Raw genomic sequence first — 16897 nt, 5'->3', positions numbered from 1 at the left:
TTATTTATTTATTTTTGGCTGCGTTGGGTCTTTGTTGCTGCACGTGGGCTTTCTCTAGTTGCAGCGAGCGGGGGCTACTCTTTGTTGTGGTGCGCGGGCTTCTCATTGCGGTGGCTTCTCTTGTTGAGGAGCACGGCCTCTAGGCGCGCGGGCTTCATTAGTTGTGGCTCACGGGCTCTAGAGCGCAGGCTCAGTAGTTGTGGCACGTGGGCTTAGCTGCTCCGCGGCATGTGGGATCTTCCCGGACCAGGGCTTGAACCCGTGTCCCCTGCATTGGCAGGCGGATTCTCAACCACTGCACCACCAGGGAAGCCCTACACTTCTGTTTTTTCTTTTTTTTTCTGGAGCTTCCTGGCAGCCAATGCAAAGAGGAAAATAAGATTAGTTCAGCCAGCCAGTGCCTGTAAGATAATAACACCTCTTTGGGTTAAACAAGTCTTGAGGTGGAGTAGGGGCCATTGGAGCTGTGAGCTGTGGGACAAATCAGATAGATGAAAGGGGGAAAAGAGAAGATCTGGAGCTGGGAGGGGTTGCAGGCAGAGAGGTGGAGAGGAGGATGTAAAAGATGCTCAGCAAGGAGTGCATTGGCCCCAAAGAGCGGGGAGGGGATTCTTCAAGTAAAGGCAGGGGGTCCAGACGTGGGAAGAAGGGCTCCAGCTGCAGGCTCCTGCCTGGGTCCTGGGGCTGTGGGTGACCACCTGCACCTGGCCCTGAAAGGAGCAGGTTCCTGTGTTGGGGTGTGGGGAGCAGGCTGGTCTGCTCAGCTCCGTCTCTCTGCTCCCTGGGAAGATGGATGGCCTGGGCACGCACGCAAACTGGAGCCCCCAGTCAATTATTAACAATTTGTTGCTAAGCAAACCAATAAGAAAAAAATGAAAGGTATTGTCAGGAAGCATTTTTATCATTTGAAAGGCTTTCAAAATGGAAAGTGAGGCTAATATAGTAAGATTTCCCTGGAAGTTCAAAGCGCCATAAATTTTGCTTGCTCTGATGTCGGCGTTTGGATGCATGATGGTCCGGCCTGTCACCCAGGGCGCAAGGGCCCAGCGGTTTTCTGTCTTGCGGGGAGAAGATGCTGCTGGACCCCAGATGCTCAGCTCTGGCACAGCCTTGTAGGTTGCAAAGGTCTACAGAAGCGCCATCCAGTAGAAAGACACCACCAGCCCCAGGGCCAGCCCCACATGTAGTCTTACATTAGCTAGGGGCACATTTAAGCAGAGTGAAAGGAAACAGGTAAAATTAATTGGATTCATGTATCAATATTTTGTTTAACCCAATATATCTAATATTATCCTTTCTGCATGCAGTCAATATATCACAAAATTATTGAGATATTTTACATCCTTCTTTCATTCTCAGTCTTTGAAACAGGTGTGTGGTTTATACTTACAGCCCATCTTGGTCGGGACCAACCACCTTTCAGGGGTGCAACAGCCACAAGCGGAGAATGGCCACCAAATGGGACAGTGTGGGTCCAGACGTGGTGGCAAAGATGCCACCATTCCCACTCCCCAGTTAAACAGACAACCTGAAAGATTAAGGACATAAAGGTCCTGAGGCCCCACCCACGTATCAACACATCCCAAAGCTCAGAAGTAGTTAGAGCCCTGCTCCAGTGAGGACTGCAGCCTTCAGTTAAATCATCAAAGCAAGTAACAAAACCAAATGTCCTACTCAGGGCGGCTTGCTCTGCTACCTGTGACAGAAAACCTCCGTGGCCCGTTGCTCCCCATCACAGGGAGAAACTGCCCCCGGGGGGCACACAGGTGATGGGCCCAGGGCAGAGGCCAGAAGGTGTGGGTGCAGGGGCTGAGAAAAAGAGAAAAATTCTCCCCATGCTCCTGAGCCAGGGCAGTGCTGGCTGGGGTGGGTCTGAGGCCCGCTCGTCCAGGGAAGGCTTTCTGGCCATGCACTTCCCAGCTGTGCCCGAGATGCCCCCCCCACCCTGAGCACCGAGGGCCCCCACCACCACTGCAGGATCAGCTGGATGTCTTGGGCTGTCCCGCCTTGCTCTCCTGGGCCGTTTTGTCCCCCGGGCAGCATCACACAGTGCCCAGGGCACACCATCAGGGTCAGACTCTAGCTCCATCCTGGGCAGGCTACTTTAACAACCTGGGCTTTTGTGAAAAGGGGACAAAGCTATCATCTCATGGGTCACCGTCAAAAAGAGAGACGAGGATGCATTTATGTTTCTGTTACGGTAAAAATGTTAGGCAATTCCCTGGCGGTCCAGTGGTTAGGACTCGGCGCTTTCACTGCCGAGGGCCTGGCTTCAATCCCTGGTCAGGAAACTAAGATCCCGCAAGCCTCGTGGCCTAAAAGAAAAACAAAAATATTATTTAAAAATTTCTGGAGCCATAGGGACAAGCGTGGGAGAGGCTGCTCATGCCCCCACCGTGTGCCTGTCTGCCCCACCGCAGCTAATGAGTGCCTACTGTTTGCAGCCTGGAAGCATCATAACCACCATCATAACCATCAGTTCTCCATAGACCAGAGCCTAGATCCCAGACTGGAGTGAGCGGGGTGGCTTTGACCATCATGGAGGGTCACTTTGATGACTAATTGGAAGATGCAGCCCAGATAACTCAAGAGGAGGCATGGCCGGCACCTGGATGCTGGCCACGCGGCGGCTGGTCTGCATAGACCAGGTGGGGTCTGGAGGGGTGGGTGGACGGGCTCACCCTTCCCCGTGGGCTTCTTCCCGGCAGCATATCAACAACGAGCACATCCACGGGGAGAAGAAGGAGTTCGTGTGTCGCTGGCAGGCCTGCACGCGGGAGCAGAAGCCCTTCAAGGCGCAGTACATGCTGGTGGTGCACATGCGCAGACACACGGGCGAGAAGCCCCACAAGTGCACGGTGAGTGGCCGCGGGCCGGCCCGTCGGCCAGCTGGTGGGGCTGGTGTGGGCAAACCTGGTGGAACAGCGTTGGGACAGGCCTTGCCGACAGGGTGTCCTGTCTGCCCCCGCCCAGTCTTGGGTCCTGGGGGCCCCTCTTCTGTCTGTCTGCTGCCCCAGATCTTCGCTTACTCTCCCTGTGGGGCAGCGTGTGCATCTCGGTAGCTGCGGGGGGAGGGGGGCGTGCTGGTGTCTCTGTGGTTGTGTCTGCGTTACCAGGAGCCCCACGGCACAGCTGTGCCCTCACCCGGCTGGGTGACCCTGGGCAGGGGGCCAGCTTGGCAGCTCCCTGCAGGCTGTCCTCTGCACAGAAAAGAGTTTCACTGGAGAGTCACAGATTGAGCGATGACGGGTTAAAAGTCACTTTGGTTGAGTTTTTTTAAAAAATGGGAACGCAGTGATAAGACCTTTTAGACAGTCTCCCTTACAGAGTCAACAGGATTTGTGACGCTATTGGGTTGGCCAAAAAGTTTGGGGAAACCTGAACGAACTTTTTGGCCAACCCAATGTTTGGTGAGACCTTTTTTTAAATTTTATTATTTATTTTTTTAAACATTAGGTTCTTATTAGTTATCCATTTTATACATATTAGTGTATATATGTCAATCCCAATCTCCCAGTTCATCACAGCACCACCCCTCCCCCGCCACTTTCCCCCCCTTGGTGTCCATAGGTTTGTTGTCTACATCTGTGTCTCTATTTCTGCCCTGCAAACCGGTTCGTCTGTACCATTTTTCTAGGTTCCACATATATGCGTTAATATAGGTGAGACCCTTTTTTAACACACAGGAATTGCTCCCTCTTTCAAAGAGCGGTGGCCTTGTGATGCACTCCTGTGGCTGTGACAGAGGCCTCTGGGAACTGCTCTTTGTGAATTACCGTATTTCATAGATTCTGAGACATACACTTTGTTCTCATTTTAATGACTCTGAAATCAGTCTGTCTTAAAATCGGTGGTGTCCAGGATTCAATGAAATACACTACTTTTGTTGGCAAGGTTTTGGTTTTTTTTAATTAAGATAGAATTCACATACCATAAAGTTCACCCTTTTTTAAAAAGTGTACAATTCAGTGATTTTGAGCGAATTCACAAACTTGTGCAGCCTTCACCACTAGCTAATTTCAGGACATTTTCAACACTTCCCCAAAAGAAACCCCATACCCACCAACAATCACCCCCCATTCCTCCCTCCCCTGCATCCCCTGACCGCCACTAATTTGCTTTCTGTCTCTATCAACATGCTTATTCTGGGCAGTTCATAAAAATGGAATTGTACAATGTGTAGCCTCTGCGTCTTTTCCTTCACTTAGCATGTTTTCAAGGTTCATCCGTGTAGTATCATGTATGAGTATTTCATTTCTTTTTGTGGCTAAATAATATTCCACTGTGGACGGATCACAGTTTTTTATCCATTTATCAGTTGGTGGCTATTTGCATTGTTTTCACTTTTTGGCTATTAACACTGCTATGAACATTCACATTCAAGTTTTTGTGTGGTTATGTTTTCAGTTTCTTACGTATACACCTAAGAGTGGGTCATAGAGTCATAGAGTGGGTCATTGCTGGGTCATAGAGTAACTGTATGTTTAACTTTTTGAGGACCTGCCAGACTCTTTTCCAAAAAGGTGACGGTATTTTACATTCCCACCAGCCATGGGTGAGGGTTCTGATTTCTCCACATCCACACCAAAACTTGTAGTTACCTGCCTTTCAGTTACCTAGTCATCCTAGTGGGCGTGAAGTTGCATCTCATTGTGGTTTTGATTCGCATTCCCTTAATGACAGATGCTTTTGAGCATCTTTTCGTGTGCTTATTGGCCATTTGTATATCTTCTTTGGAGAAGTGTCTACTCCAGTATTTTGCCCATTTTTAAATTGAGTTATTTGTCTTTTTGTTGTTGAATTGTAGTAATTTTACTAGACCCTGATTGGATATATGATTTGCAAATAGTTTCTCCCATTCTGTAGGTTTTCTTTTGATTTTCTTCATGGTTTCCTTTGAAGCATAAAAGTTTTAAATTTTCTCAAAGTCCAATATTTTCATTGCTTGTGCTTTTGGTGACGTATCTAAGAAACCACTGCCTAATCCAAGGTCACAAAGATTTATCCCTATATTTTCTTCTGTGAGTTTTATAGTTAATAAATATAGATTTATTTATATAAACATATAAATATATACGTGTATACATTTAGTAGGGTAGTTCTTCCATTTAGGTCCTTAATCCATTTTGAGTTAATTTTTGTAGAGGGTGTGAGATAAGGGTCCAACTTCGTTCTTTCGCATGTTGTTACACAGTCGTCCCAACCCCATTTGTTGAAGAGACTATTTTTTCCCCATCGAATGGTCTCGACACCCTTGTTGAAACCCAGTTGACCCTAAACGTATGAGTTTATTTCTTAACTCTCAGCTCTCTTCTGTTGATCGATACATCTGTCCTTATGCCAGTACCACTCAATGTCTTTTTTTTAATTAATGTACAGTTGATTTACAATGTTGTGTTAATTTCTGCTGTACAGCAAAGTGACTCAGTTATACACATATATACATTCTTTTTTATGTTCTTTTCTATGATGGTTTGTCCCAGAAGATTGGATATAGTTCCCTGTGCTATACAGTAGCTTGATTACCATAGTTTTGTAGTAAGTTTTGAAATTGGCAAGTGTCAGTCTTCCAAATTTGTCCTCCTTTCGCAAGATTGTTTTGGCTCTTCTGGATCCTTTGCAGCAAGTTATTTTCTTAACACCCCGAGTGGTAGCAAACCATAGCCCTCTGATATGAGCTGTGAACTGCAGAATCAAATAAAAGGCATTGGAACCAAGTGTGCCCAATCAAACTAGTCAGGAATAAAGGGGAGGATGTGAAGAATGAGACAGTTCCTGTTGGGGTTTACGTGTTATTCTGGGGGCAATTTTCACAGCTACACTGGATGCAATTGCGGTGTGTTTGGAATAGGTACCTCCTGCAGTAATCCTTCCTTCCTCCCTCCCTCCCTCCCTTCCTGCCCCTGTCTCTGGCTCCCTCTTTTCTTCCTTTCCTAAAATGTTTATTGAGCGCCGCACATGTTTCTCTTCGTCAGGCACTAAGTCCTAGGAACACAGAAATGAACAAGACCTAGAAAGTGCCTGCTCTCCGGGAGCTTGTATCCTAGTGGGAAGGCCAGATAACAAAATGATTAAGATAATTATAAACTGTGTTAGGGAGTATAAAGGGAAAAGGGTGGTATTATAATTAAGAAAATCAGAGAATTGCTCTCGGAGGAGATGACCTCAAAGATTGAGAGGGAGTGGGCCAAGCCAACGCCGGGGTAGGTGGGGGTGGGGAAGAGGTTCCAGCCAGAGGGGACAGTGTGCGCAAAGGCCACTCGCCGGGAAGAGCTTAGTGGGGTCAGGGAGCAGAAGGGACAAAGGGTGAGGATGGCCAGCTCCCTCAGGGACGCGGAGGACTCTGGATTTTATTCTTAGCACATTCAATGCACAGAACAGTTCTAATCAGGGAGTGGCGTTGGGAAACAGTTGAAGAGAACATTTACAGAGTTTGTAATCATATGGGAAGAGTCTTTACAACGTGCTGTTGATTTTAACGAGCAGAATAAGTAACTGAACGCTCGAGAAGTTCCCGATTTGGGTTTTAAAAACGTGCGGGGATGAACTGCAGAGTCCCCAGAATGAGACTTGCCTGGGTGTCGGCTGTACCTGGGCCGTGGACGGTGTCATTTTCCTGTCCTTTCCACGTTTTCGCGACGTGTCATTTATATAATCAGGAAGGAAGGTAGATGCTGTCGCTGAGATCCGTGCGCCTGGCTGCACGTGCGGGGCAGAGCGAATGTCGGGGAGGGGGAGGTGGCAGCGGGCCGGCCCCCAGGTCAGGCTCCCTGCGGTGGATCTGGGGCGCCCTCATTGACTGACCCCGCCTCTTCCCAGTTTGAGGGCTGCTCGAAGGCCTACTCCCGCCTGGAGAACCTGAAGACGCACCTGCGCTCCCACACAGGGGAGAAGCCGTACGTGTGCGAGCATGAGGGCTGCAACAAAGCCTTCTCGAATGCCTCGGACCGCGCCAAGCACCAGAACCGCACCCATTCCAACGAGGTACCCGGCCCCAGGGAGGCGGGCAGCGGGCGGGCGTGCGCCTGGGGCCCCGCGGACACGTTCGTGAATGCATCACCCTCATCCCACGGCTTCTAGACACCTGTAGGCCAGTCGGTGGCCAGGTGCCAGGTGCCACTTCCCCCCGCTCCCTGGTGTGGGGACTGAGCACGCAGCGGCAGCCCTGTCCCCACAGGCTGGCAGCGCGGATGACACGCTCCAGCCGCTCGTGCCGCCCGGGCCTGCGGAGCTGTCAGTCCCTCCCCGCGTGGGGCGCAGAGCAGCCTCTGTCTCTCCCGGTAGCCAGAGCCCCAGGCAGGGCTGAGGGAGCCCAGGGAGGAAGGTCGGGTGGGAGCTCGTGGTGGCTCTGTGCCCGCCTTCCAGTCCCTGCCCAGCCACTCAACTGCTGTCACTCAGGTAGACTCAGGAGAGGATGTTTCTAGACGTTTTGATACATTTTGGACCCCAAAGGGACTTGCTCCAATGCTGGCAGGAAGTTTGAGGACTTCCCAAAGGTATCTGAACCCCTCAGAGTGTCTAAAGACAGGAGCTAGCCTTGGATAGGGGTGTGTGTGGGTATGTGTGTTTGCAAGTATGTATGTGCATGTGTGTGGATGTGGATGTATGTGTTATGTGTGTGGGTGTGTGGATATGTATTTGTAAGTATATGTACACGTGTGGGTGTTTACATACGTGTGTAAGTGTGTGTGTTTACGTGGATGTGTGTTTGCATGTGCATACATGTGTGTACCTGTGTCCGTGTATGCATGTAGACAGAGTATGTCTATATGTGGATGTCGTTGTGTGTGTGTGTGTGAGCTCAGGACCGAGGTTCAGAAACCTGAGTTTTCATCCCACTCCTGGGTGACTTGGGGCCAGTGTCTTTGCCTCTCTGAACCTGTCTTTCCTCATGAGAGAGAGCAGGTGTTCGTGCTGTGTCACAGACGTATAACGAGGTAATACACTCGCTACTGATACTCGAAAGCCCAGCGCCCCAATCGCTATGCTGATCACACCAGGCACTGTGTGTCCCCTCCCCCCGCAGGCTGTGATCCATGTCCCCAGTCCGTGGTGGGGCCCCCTTAACCACAGGCTTACCTGCAGGAAAGGGTGGCAGGCGAAGCCGGCGGGGCGGGGCTCCTGCGGGGCGGGGCTCCTGTGGGGCGGGGCTCCTGCGGGGCGGGGCTGACGTGGCTCCGCCTTCCGACAGTGCCGCCAGCTCTGCCTAAGAACGCGGCTTCAGGAGGAGGGGCGGTGCTCCCACGCGGAGTCTGCCTTCCTATCCCATCCGTAACGCCTCTTCTCTTCCAGAAACCCTACATCTGCAAGATCCCAGGCTGCACCAAGAGGTACACGGACCCCAGCTCCCTCCGGAAGCACGTGAAAACGGTCCACGGCCCAGATGCTCACGTCACCAAGAAGCAGCGCAACGACGTGCACCTCCGCACCCCCCTGCTCAGGGAGAATGGGGACAGCGAGGCCAGCGCCGAGCCTGGCCGGGGCTCCGAGGAGAGCGCCGAGGCCAGCAGCACCAGCCAGGCCGTGGAGGACTGCCTGCACGTCAAAGCCATCAAGACCGAGCGCTCCGGGGTAAGCAGGGCTGCGCAGCGGAGGCCCGGTCCATACCCCGCCCCCAGGAGGCCGTGCCCAGCGGCATCAGGAGCGCAAGGATGTCCCTCCTCTCTCCAGCTCAGCGGGCCCCCATCGCCACCTCGGGCCCCCACGGAACCTGTCTCGTGCCAGGTCCCATTCTGCTGGGCAGGCCGTGGGTGACGGGGATGCCTGCCCCGACGCGGTCAGTTTGCAGGGGGTGGGGCGGCACCCGGTGTCTGCCTTTCCAACCAGTACCCGCCGCCGCCGCCGCCGCTGCCCCCGCCCCTCTGTCCTGTCTCTGCGTCCTTGCCCCTCTGGCCTGCACCCCTTTTGTTCTAACCACCTGTTCTTTGTCTCCACCTCTTTCTCCTGACTGTACCTCCCCTAAGGATAGACGGTACTGAGGTGAGCGGAGCAGCGGGGTGGGCTCTGGGCGCGGTGGCGCGAGTGAGGGGGGCTGGGGCGCTTGTCCAGGCTCCTCACGGCCGGGAAGGCAGGTTCGGGTACGTAGACCGCAGGCACCGCAGGTGGGGCCGTCGGAACAGCTCGAGGCCGGCAGCAGGCGTCAAGCTTGCAGGCACAGGAGGAAGCGGTGGGGTCCCAGCCCGCGTGAGGGTCAGGGCAGGGTGGAGGTGTGAATCTGGACTGTGGAGCAGAGCGGGCCTGACCTACAGAAGGCCTTGAGTGCCGAGGTGAGGGATGTGGGCCGTGCTGTGTGCAGCTCCCCTGGAAAGGTCTGGAATTTGGGAGCCTTCAGGTTAGAAATGAACCAAGGATGCTGCATCCCAGGTGAGCCTCATTTGGTCGCAGATCCCAGGTCACGGTGGAGGGAGCCCAGGTTCTGTGGGGCTCCACCCCGTACACGTGTGCCACGAGCTCTCGGCTCGATTCACCCTGTTGCAGAGGGCGGGCTGGTTTGGGGTGGCCACTCAGGTCAAGGGCGAGGGCTGTGTCCAGCAGCTGCACCCTCCGCGGCCAACCCTTCCCTTTCTAGCAACCCACCTCCGGCCTGCTGGGCAGACGGCAGGTAGCAGGCCTTCACTGTTTCTTGCTTCATCGAGCGGGCCACCCCCCATCGCTGTTGTTGGGGTACTTGAGTCTCCTCTTTCCTGTCAATTTCACACGGCTGCGGCAGCCTCTGTGGGGCTCAGCTTCAAAGGGTCCACATACTGAAAACTCTACAGGCAGAGAGCTCCGGCCCAGACGCTGGCTGGGAAAGCTTAGGAGCATAGCAGGGGGCTAGGGCGGGTGGGGGGTGGGTGCCTGGCGATTACCCGCTGCCTTCTACTCGCCGGGTGGTCTCCATCCATCCACCGACTCTCTCCAGGAGTCAGTTCGGGTCCCGCTTACAGTTGGGGAAGCCGAGGTTCAGAGCAGTGATGCTTTGAAAGCTCCTCCACATGGCAGCTTCCTGACTCCGGGTGTGCAAGGGTGCAGCGTGGGTGGCGGGGCCAGTGGGTGCTCGCCCCCTCTGAGTCTGTGCCTTCTCACCACACTTCCCACAGCTGTGTCAGTCCAGCCCCGGGGCCCAGTCTTCCTGCAGCAGCGAGCCCTCTCCCCTGGGCAGTGCCCCCAACAATGACAGCGGCGTGGAGATGCCGGGGACAGGGCCTGGGAGCCTGGCAGACCTGACGGCCCTGGAGGACCCGCCGCCGGGGGCCGACACCTCCGCCCTGGCCACCCCCTCTGCCGGTGGCCTGCAGCTGCGCAAACACATGACCGCCGTGCACCGGTTCGAGCAGCTCAAGAGGGAGAAGCTCAAGTCGCTCAAGGATTCCTGCTCATGGGCCGGGCCGGCTCCACACACCCGGAACTCCAAGCTGCCCCCCCTGCCGGCAAGTGGTGAGTGGAGGCCCTGGGCATGCGGGTGGGGTGGGAGGGAGCCCAGGGCAGCACGATGAGGCTCATACCCACTGGGCATCATGTGCCCTGGAGAAGATGGATCTTACGAGCCCATTGCACAGGTCAGGGAATTGAGGCTCAGAGAGGTGAAAGTGCTTTGCTCAGATCGGTGGCAGAGCTGAGACTCAGCCCAGGCCTGGGTGGCTCCAAAGCCCGTGCTCTTCCGGCTACACCATGCTGCATCCCCATGAGCCCCAAAGCAGGCAGACCCAGCTCAGTTCTTGCTCTTCCTCATGAGCTATCCACTTGTCTATCAGGCATCTGCCACGCACACCACAGCAAAGGCCCTCGGCAGGACAGTGATACGTTCCCTGTCCCTGTGGCTAGAAGGCCAAGTTACGAGATGCCGAATGAGCAAGTAGCGCCAAGGACAGAGCTCAGGGTAGCTCGAGAGAAAGCAGGGCAGCTGGGGAGGCGCAGGGAGGGCGTCACGGAGGGGGCAGCCCTGTGCTCAGCCTCGGGAAGCGTTGGCCAGGCTTTGAGGTGGAAGACGTCTTCACCAGGCATTTCTTGAGTGCCACTGTGCCAGGCTGCACGCTGGACGCCAGACACCCTGGGGCACTGAGCCTCCAGACTGCCCTGCAGGGCCCAGTGTGCACCGTGGCACTGAGTTATTAAGAGGAGACCCTGAGAGGCACCACCCTGCTCCTCCTCGAAGGTGGGATTCGTTGCCCCAGCTGTCGAGGGAACTGCCGGCAGATGGCCTTCAACTCCCCACCTCCTCCAGAGATTGCCTGGGGTGCTGACAGCTGCCTCACCCAAGGTCACCCTTCCCGGCATGGCCCACATCCAGGGACAGATCTCTGCAGGGGTGTAGAGGCTGCTCAAGGCCCAGAGCTGCCTGTGAGATGAGCCGCGGCTGGTGGTGGGCCTGCGTTGCAGCTGTCTTCTCCCTAACCACTCTGCTGCCTCTCCGCACCACCCCGCCGTGGCTGTGGGTCTCAGGACACTCCCTCTAAACAGCCTGCTGGGTAAACTCAGTCCCAGGGGAGCCCACCTGGCAACACCCATCCGTAGATGGTGGGGATGCAGGGAGGCTGTGGCCAGGGCCCTCCTGGGCTCTTGGGGATAACCCAGTGCTACAAAGAGGCACATCCCATCCACAGCTGGAGAAACTGAGGATGGGACTGAATGAGAACGCAGGGCCAGCGGGCAGCGCTAGATTGGGATCGGGCCTCCTAACTTCCGCTAGCCGCCCTGGCAATGAGTGCCACCATTTGCTAACTGTCCCTTCCTTTCTTCCTCTTGTTGAGAAATCATCGGCTGGGTGCCTGCTGGGCGCCAGGCCCCGTGCCAGGGCTCTCTGCCTGGCAGGCTCAGTGCGGTCCAAGCAGGCAGAGCACCGCCCCTTGTCCCCAGTCCCCGGCGCTGACCCCTCTCCTCTCCCGCAGGCTCCGTGCTGGAAAACTTCAGAAGCGGCGGCGGGCCGGCCGGGCTGCTGCCCAACCCGCGGCTGTCCGAGCTGTCCGCCGGCGAGCTGACCGTGCTGAGCCACCTGCAGGAGCGCCGCGACAGCTCCGCCAGCACGGTCAGCTCGGCCTACACCGTGAGCCGCCGCTCCTCGGGCATCTCCCCCTACTTCTCCAGCCGCCGCTCCAGCGAGGCCTCGCCCCTGGGCGCCGGCCGCGCACACCCCGCCAGCTCCGCCGACTCCTATGACCCCATCTCCACCGACGCGTCGCGGCGCTCCAGCGAGGCCAGCCAGTATGGCGGCAGCAGTGGTGGCGGCCCGGGGCTGCTCCAGCTCACGCCCGCCCAGCAGTACAGCCTGCGGGCCAAGTACGCAGCGGCCACGGGCGGGCCGCCCCCCACCCCGCTGCCCGGCCTGGAGCGCGCTAGCCTGCGGACCCGGCTGGCGCTCCTGGATGCGCCCGAGCGCGCACTGCCCGCCGCCTGCCCACACCCGATCGGTCCTCGGCGGGGCAGCGACGGGCCGCACTACGGGCCAGCGGGGCCGGCGCCCTCCTTCCCCCACGAGGCGCCAGGAGGTGGGGCGCGGAGGGCCAGTGATCCTGGGAGGCGACCCGACACCCTGGCGCCCCCGCGGGTGCAGCGCTTCCACAGCGCCCACGATGTGACCCCAGACGCGCTGCCGCCGCCCTGCGCCCAGGGCCGAGGCCTCCGTCTGCAGAGCCACGCGAGCGCCGACGGCGGCCTGGCCCGCGGCCCCTACTCACCCCGGCCGCCCAGTATCAGCGAGAACGCAGTGATGGAGGCCTTGGCGGTGGGGGCGGACGGCGTGGGCCCCGAGGTCAACCTCGGGCTGCCGGAGGACGACCTTGTGCTGCCCGACGACGTGGTGCAGTACATCAAGGCGCGTGCCGGTGGCGCCTTGGAGGACAGCGCCCCGAAGGTGTACCTGCCAGAGAGCACCTGCTTCTCCGAGAACCCCAAACTGCCCAGCCCCGGGCTGCACGGCCGGCACACGATAGCGGCTGCAGACTCCAACGTGGGCCCCTCTGCCCCTGTGCTGGGAGGCTGCCCACTGGGTTACGGGGCCCCCTCCAGCCTGAACAAAAACAGCATGCCTGTGCAGTGGAACGAGGTGAGCTCCGGCACCGTGGACGCCCTGGCCAGCCAGGGGAAGCCTCCGCCCTTCCCACAGGGCAACCTGGCAGTGGTGCCGCAGAAGCCAGTCTTCAGCCAGTACCCAGGCTACAGTCAGCAGGGCCTGCAGCTGAGCCCCGGGGTCCTGGATAGCTCGCAGCCGCACCTGCAGCCCTGCGGTGGAGCGCCCTCCGCGCCCAGGGTAAATTACATGCAGCAGCTGCGGCAGCCAGGGGCAGGTGGCCAGTGTTCTAGCATGACAGCTGCCGTCAGCGCCCACCCCGGCTACGGCCAAGCTCATCCCCAGCTGAGCCCCCTGGGTGGGGCCCCACACCAGTTTCCCCGATCCTGCAGCAACATGGCGGCCAAGCCAGGCCACCTGGGGCTCCCCCAGCAAATGGAAGTTGCTCCTGACCCCACCATGATGGGCAGCAGCCACAGGGAACTGGACGTCCCCAGTTCCAGCCTGGCTAGAATGCCACCACCTCACCCAGCCCAGAGCTACCCACAGCAGAGCCATCACCTAGCCACAGCCATGAGCCAGGAGGGCTACTGCCAAGGCCCCAGCCTTGTGCCTTCCCACCAGCCTGGCTTCGTGGAGCCTCAGCAGGGCCCGACGGGGGCGGCCGGATCGAGCTTCGGCCTGGTGCAACCCCGGCCACCCGCAGAGCCCAGCCCAGCTGGCCGCCGCCGTGGGGTGCGTGTGGGGCAGCAGCTGGCCTACGCCAGGGCCGCTGGCCACGCCATGGCTGCTCTGTCGGCCGACCAGGAGATGACAGAGTCTGTGCCCAAGGGGACAATGGGCGGTGTGTTGGCCCTGACTCCCCAGGCACCCCCCCAGGATGCGGGCGGGGCCCAGGACCGCAGCATGCTTTACTATTACGGCCAGATCCACATGTACGAGCAGAACGGAGGCCTGGAGAACCAGGCCGGCTACCAGGCCATGCGACCCCAGCCACCGCAGCCCCAGGCCTTGCCCTCACCAGGGCTTAACCAGGTGTCCAGCACTGTGGACTCCCAGCTACTCGAGGCCCCCCAGATTGATTTTGATGCCATCATGGATGACGGCGATCACTCCAGCTTGCTCTCGGGGGCCCTGAGCCCCAGTCTCCTCCATGGCTTCTCCCAGAGCTCCTCCCGCCTAACCACCCCGCGCAACTCCCTGACTCTGCCCTCCATCCCCGCGGGCATCAGCAACATGGCCGTCGGGGACATGAGCTCCCTGCTCACCAGCCTGGCCGAGGAGAGCAAGTTCCTCAACATGATGACCTAAGGCTCCGGCCCCTGGCGCTGAGCGGACCCCGAGGGACCAGCGCTTCCCAGAGCGCGGGGCTTTCGTCCGTTTCATCTTTTTCCCCAAAAAGTATTAAATAGGTCTGAGGGAGTTTGGCCAGTGGCTGGTTCAGACCACAGAGGCTTTAAGGGCAGGTTTATGTGCATCCTGTCTGGTCTTCTTTTAGATTATCTGTCGGAACTCAGAAAAAAGTCTCAACAGAAAAGGCAAGGCAGGAATGCAAAACTCGTTTACACAGCACTTTGCAGCCTTTGGTGTTTATAGGACCACTCTGTTCTGGCTTTGTCACCTCTGTCATCTGGCTAATGAAGGATTACGTTGGCCCAGGGCTTTCCAAGCACACGTGGAAAGAGGCGAGAGGAACCACATTTGGGTTTGAATCTGAAAGCCATACTAGGTATTCTAATCCAGGAAGATAAGTTTCTTGTTCCAGTGCATGCAAAGTAAAGGAATTCATGGCCCACCGGAATTCTTCCATGAAGCTTAATTCTTGAGGCCTCTAACATCCCTTGCCATGGAGTGGAAAAAAATTTTTACCTGGATGATTTGGAAGCACATCCTGATTCCGGGTTTGGTAGAGCAGGCATCTCTACCCCGCAAAGCCAAGTTTACAGCTGGCCGACTGTCCAAGTGTATATGGATGAATAAAGTATGGAAGTATCGCCCAAAAAAAGGAAAGAAAACAGTGTAATACTCAGGGCAAGCCCAGAAGCTACCCTGGCCTCTCCAGACCATGTTTACAGTGTTCATGCGTGTAGAATGTAGCCCTTCCTGAAAAGAACACATTTCTAAATACCTCGGGGCTGCTGGATCTGCTGTGGGTTAAGAATGGCCAAGGTGAGCTGAAGCGTGGCCTGGGGCCTGGGTAAAGTGAACGCACCAGGGGCCCAGCTTCAGGCTGCCCTGGAGGTCTCCCAGTAGGACGAGGAAGTCGCATGTTTACCCAAGCCTGTTTCTCCAATGCACTACGCACCCACTTGACCATGGACAAACCCCAGGGCTTGACAGCAACCTCCGCCCAGGTTCCTCCAGGCCGTGCTGTCCGCTCGCCAGCAGCCCAGTGACCAGCCCCCTAGCTACAGCATGCAGTCGTGGTATCTTCTGGATTCCCTTCCCGCCGCCCTCCTGTTCATTTCACAGAGAACGATGACATGCATGGTGTTTTCGGTGGGGGTAGGAGGGTGAAGGGGTTGATTCTTGGGACTCTGAGGGACCATCACTGAATTCTCCTATTCAGTGTTGGCCAAGCCCCACCTGGAAATGGAATTTGGAACTGGCGTCAGAAGACATTGTTCCCGGACATACAGTAGGGTAAATAGGTGCATCCTCCCCACCACACACATGTACAAACACTGCACACCTTTCCCATGTTGAATTCGTGGCAACCTTGCCAAATCCACCTGCACCACTATGAACTTGGAACCGACTATGACCCTGACTTCAACCAGGACAGGGCCGAAACCTCACCTGGGCCTCTACATCCCAGAACAGCAAATGCTTTGTCAGGGTCCAAAAACAAGGCCAACTTCAAACGACAGCCCTGGGACACCTCCAGGGCTCTGGGCTCTGTGTGGTGCACGGTCTTTCCCTGCGCTAGGATTTCACTAGCTGTTCCCAGCCTGTATATTGTCTGTACAGAAGACAGCATCCCTGAAAATACTGTAGGTGAGTCATCCGGTCAGATTTTATGTCCAAAACATTTTTAGCTTTTTCTACATGCGATGAATTGAGATGACATACTCAACTTGTAAATAAGTCTTTTTGTACATTAAAAAAGTAATTTTTTCATAATTTATTTGGTCTATCTGCTTCTTGCTTGACAGTAGTTAATGAAAACCTGGGCCATAAATTCGGTGCATTTGAACGGAAACGAGGCTGTATTTTTTTCTTAGCAGCGTCAAAATTGACTACCCCGCCTTGGCCAGGAAATGTTTAAAGCTGGGACCTTTACTGCCTGTTTGTTTGTTGTCTGGGGGCCGGGGTGGCGGGGTTTGACGTGGTACAGGGGATGTCTGGCTGTTCTTTCAGCCCGCTGGACGGAACGTCTGAGTTGGTTTGCTTGTTTACATGAGGTGCAGCTGTGGTCCCAAGCCCTCCCCATGTGGGAGGCCCCCCTTGGATGGGCAGTCGGATGAGCACAGTTGAGTCGTGGGGGGTGGGGAGAGGAAGACAGGCGGCCCCCTGTGCTCTGGTGCAAAAGCAGAGTTAGAGGGGGCAGGTGTAGCACCCAGATACCCAGCAACCAGTCTTGGGCGAAGGGGCCAGTGGGGAGCAGCCATGTGCAGGGCTCTGAGCCCTGGGGGGCGGCCCTGGCAGGTGCACAGGGGGACCCGGGTCTGGAGAGCCAGCCGGCTGCCATCGACAGCGATTGGGCTACTGCTCTGAGCCTCAGGGGGACTGGGGAGGGGGGCCGTGAGGCCTGGGATGAATTCTGGAGCTGGGAGGGGAGGGTGCAGGACCGGGTTGCCAGGGGTAGAAGGCACCTTCTGTAGGGCCAGGGATGTTGGGCCTCTGCACTCCCGGGCCAGGCCCCTTAACGCGCTTTGCTCCAGGAGAGAAACCTTGGCACCCAGCTCGGAG

General features: G+C 56.6%; 1 protein-coding gene across 1 annotated transcript in view; it reads left to right on the top strand.

Annotated features, from left to right (window-relative positions):
- Positions 1-16042, top strand: part of GLI2 (GLI family zinc finger 2) — a 254483-nt gene extending 238441 nt beyond the window's left edge. The window contains exons 10-14 of the mRNA XM_059912050.1: positions 2709-2858; positions 6820-6984; positions 8293-8571; positions 10080-10416; positions 11868-16042. Of these exons, the coding sequence (XP_059768033.1) occupies positions 2709-2858; positions 6820-6984; positions 8293-8571; positions 10080-10416; positions 11868-14296 (3360 nt within the window). The 3' untranslated portion in view covers positions 14297-16042. The remainder of the gene's footprint in view (positions 1-2708; positions 2859-6819; positions 6985-8292; positions 8572-10079; positions 10417-11867) is intronic.
- Positions 16043-16897: the final 855 nt, after the last annotated feature.

The sequence above is a fragment of the Balaenoptera ricei genome (assembly GCF_028023285.1).
Source record: "Balaenoptera ricei isolate mBalRic1 chromosome 7 unlocalized genomic scaffold, mBalRic1.hap2 SUPER_6_unloc_1, whole genome shotgun sequence".
Lineage (NCBI taxonomy): Eukaryota > Metazoa > Chordata > Mammalia > Artiodactyla > Balaenopteridae > Balaenoptera > Balaenoptera ricei.
Note: the sequence above shows the minus strand (reverse complement) of the source record. Positions and strands in the feature narration are given on the sequence as shown.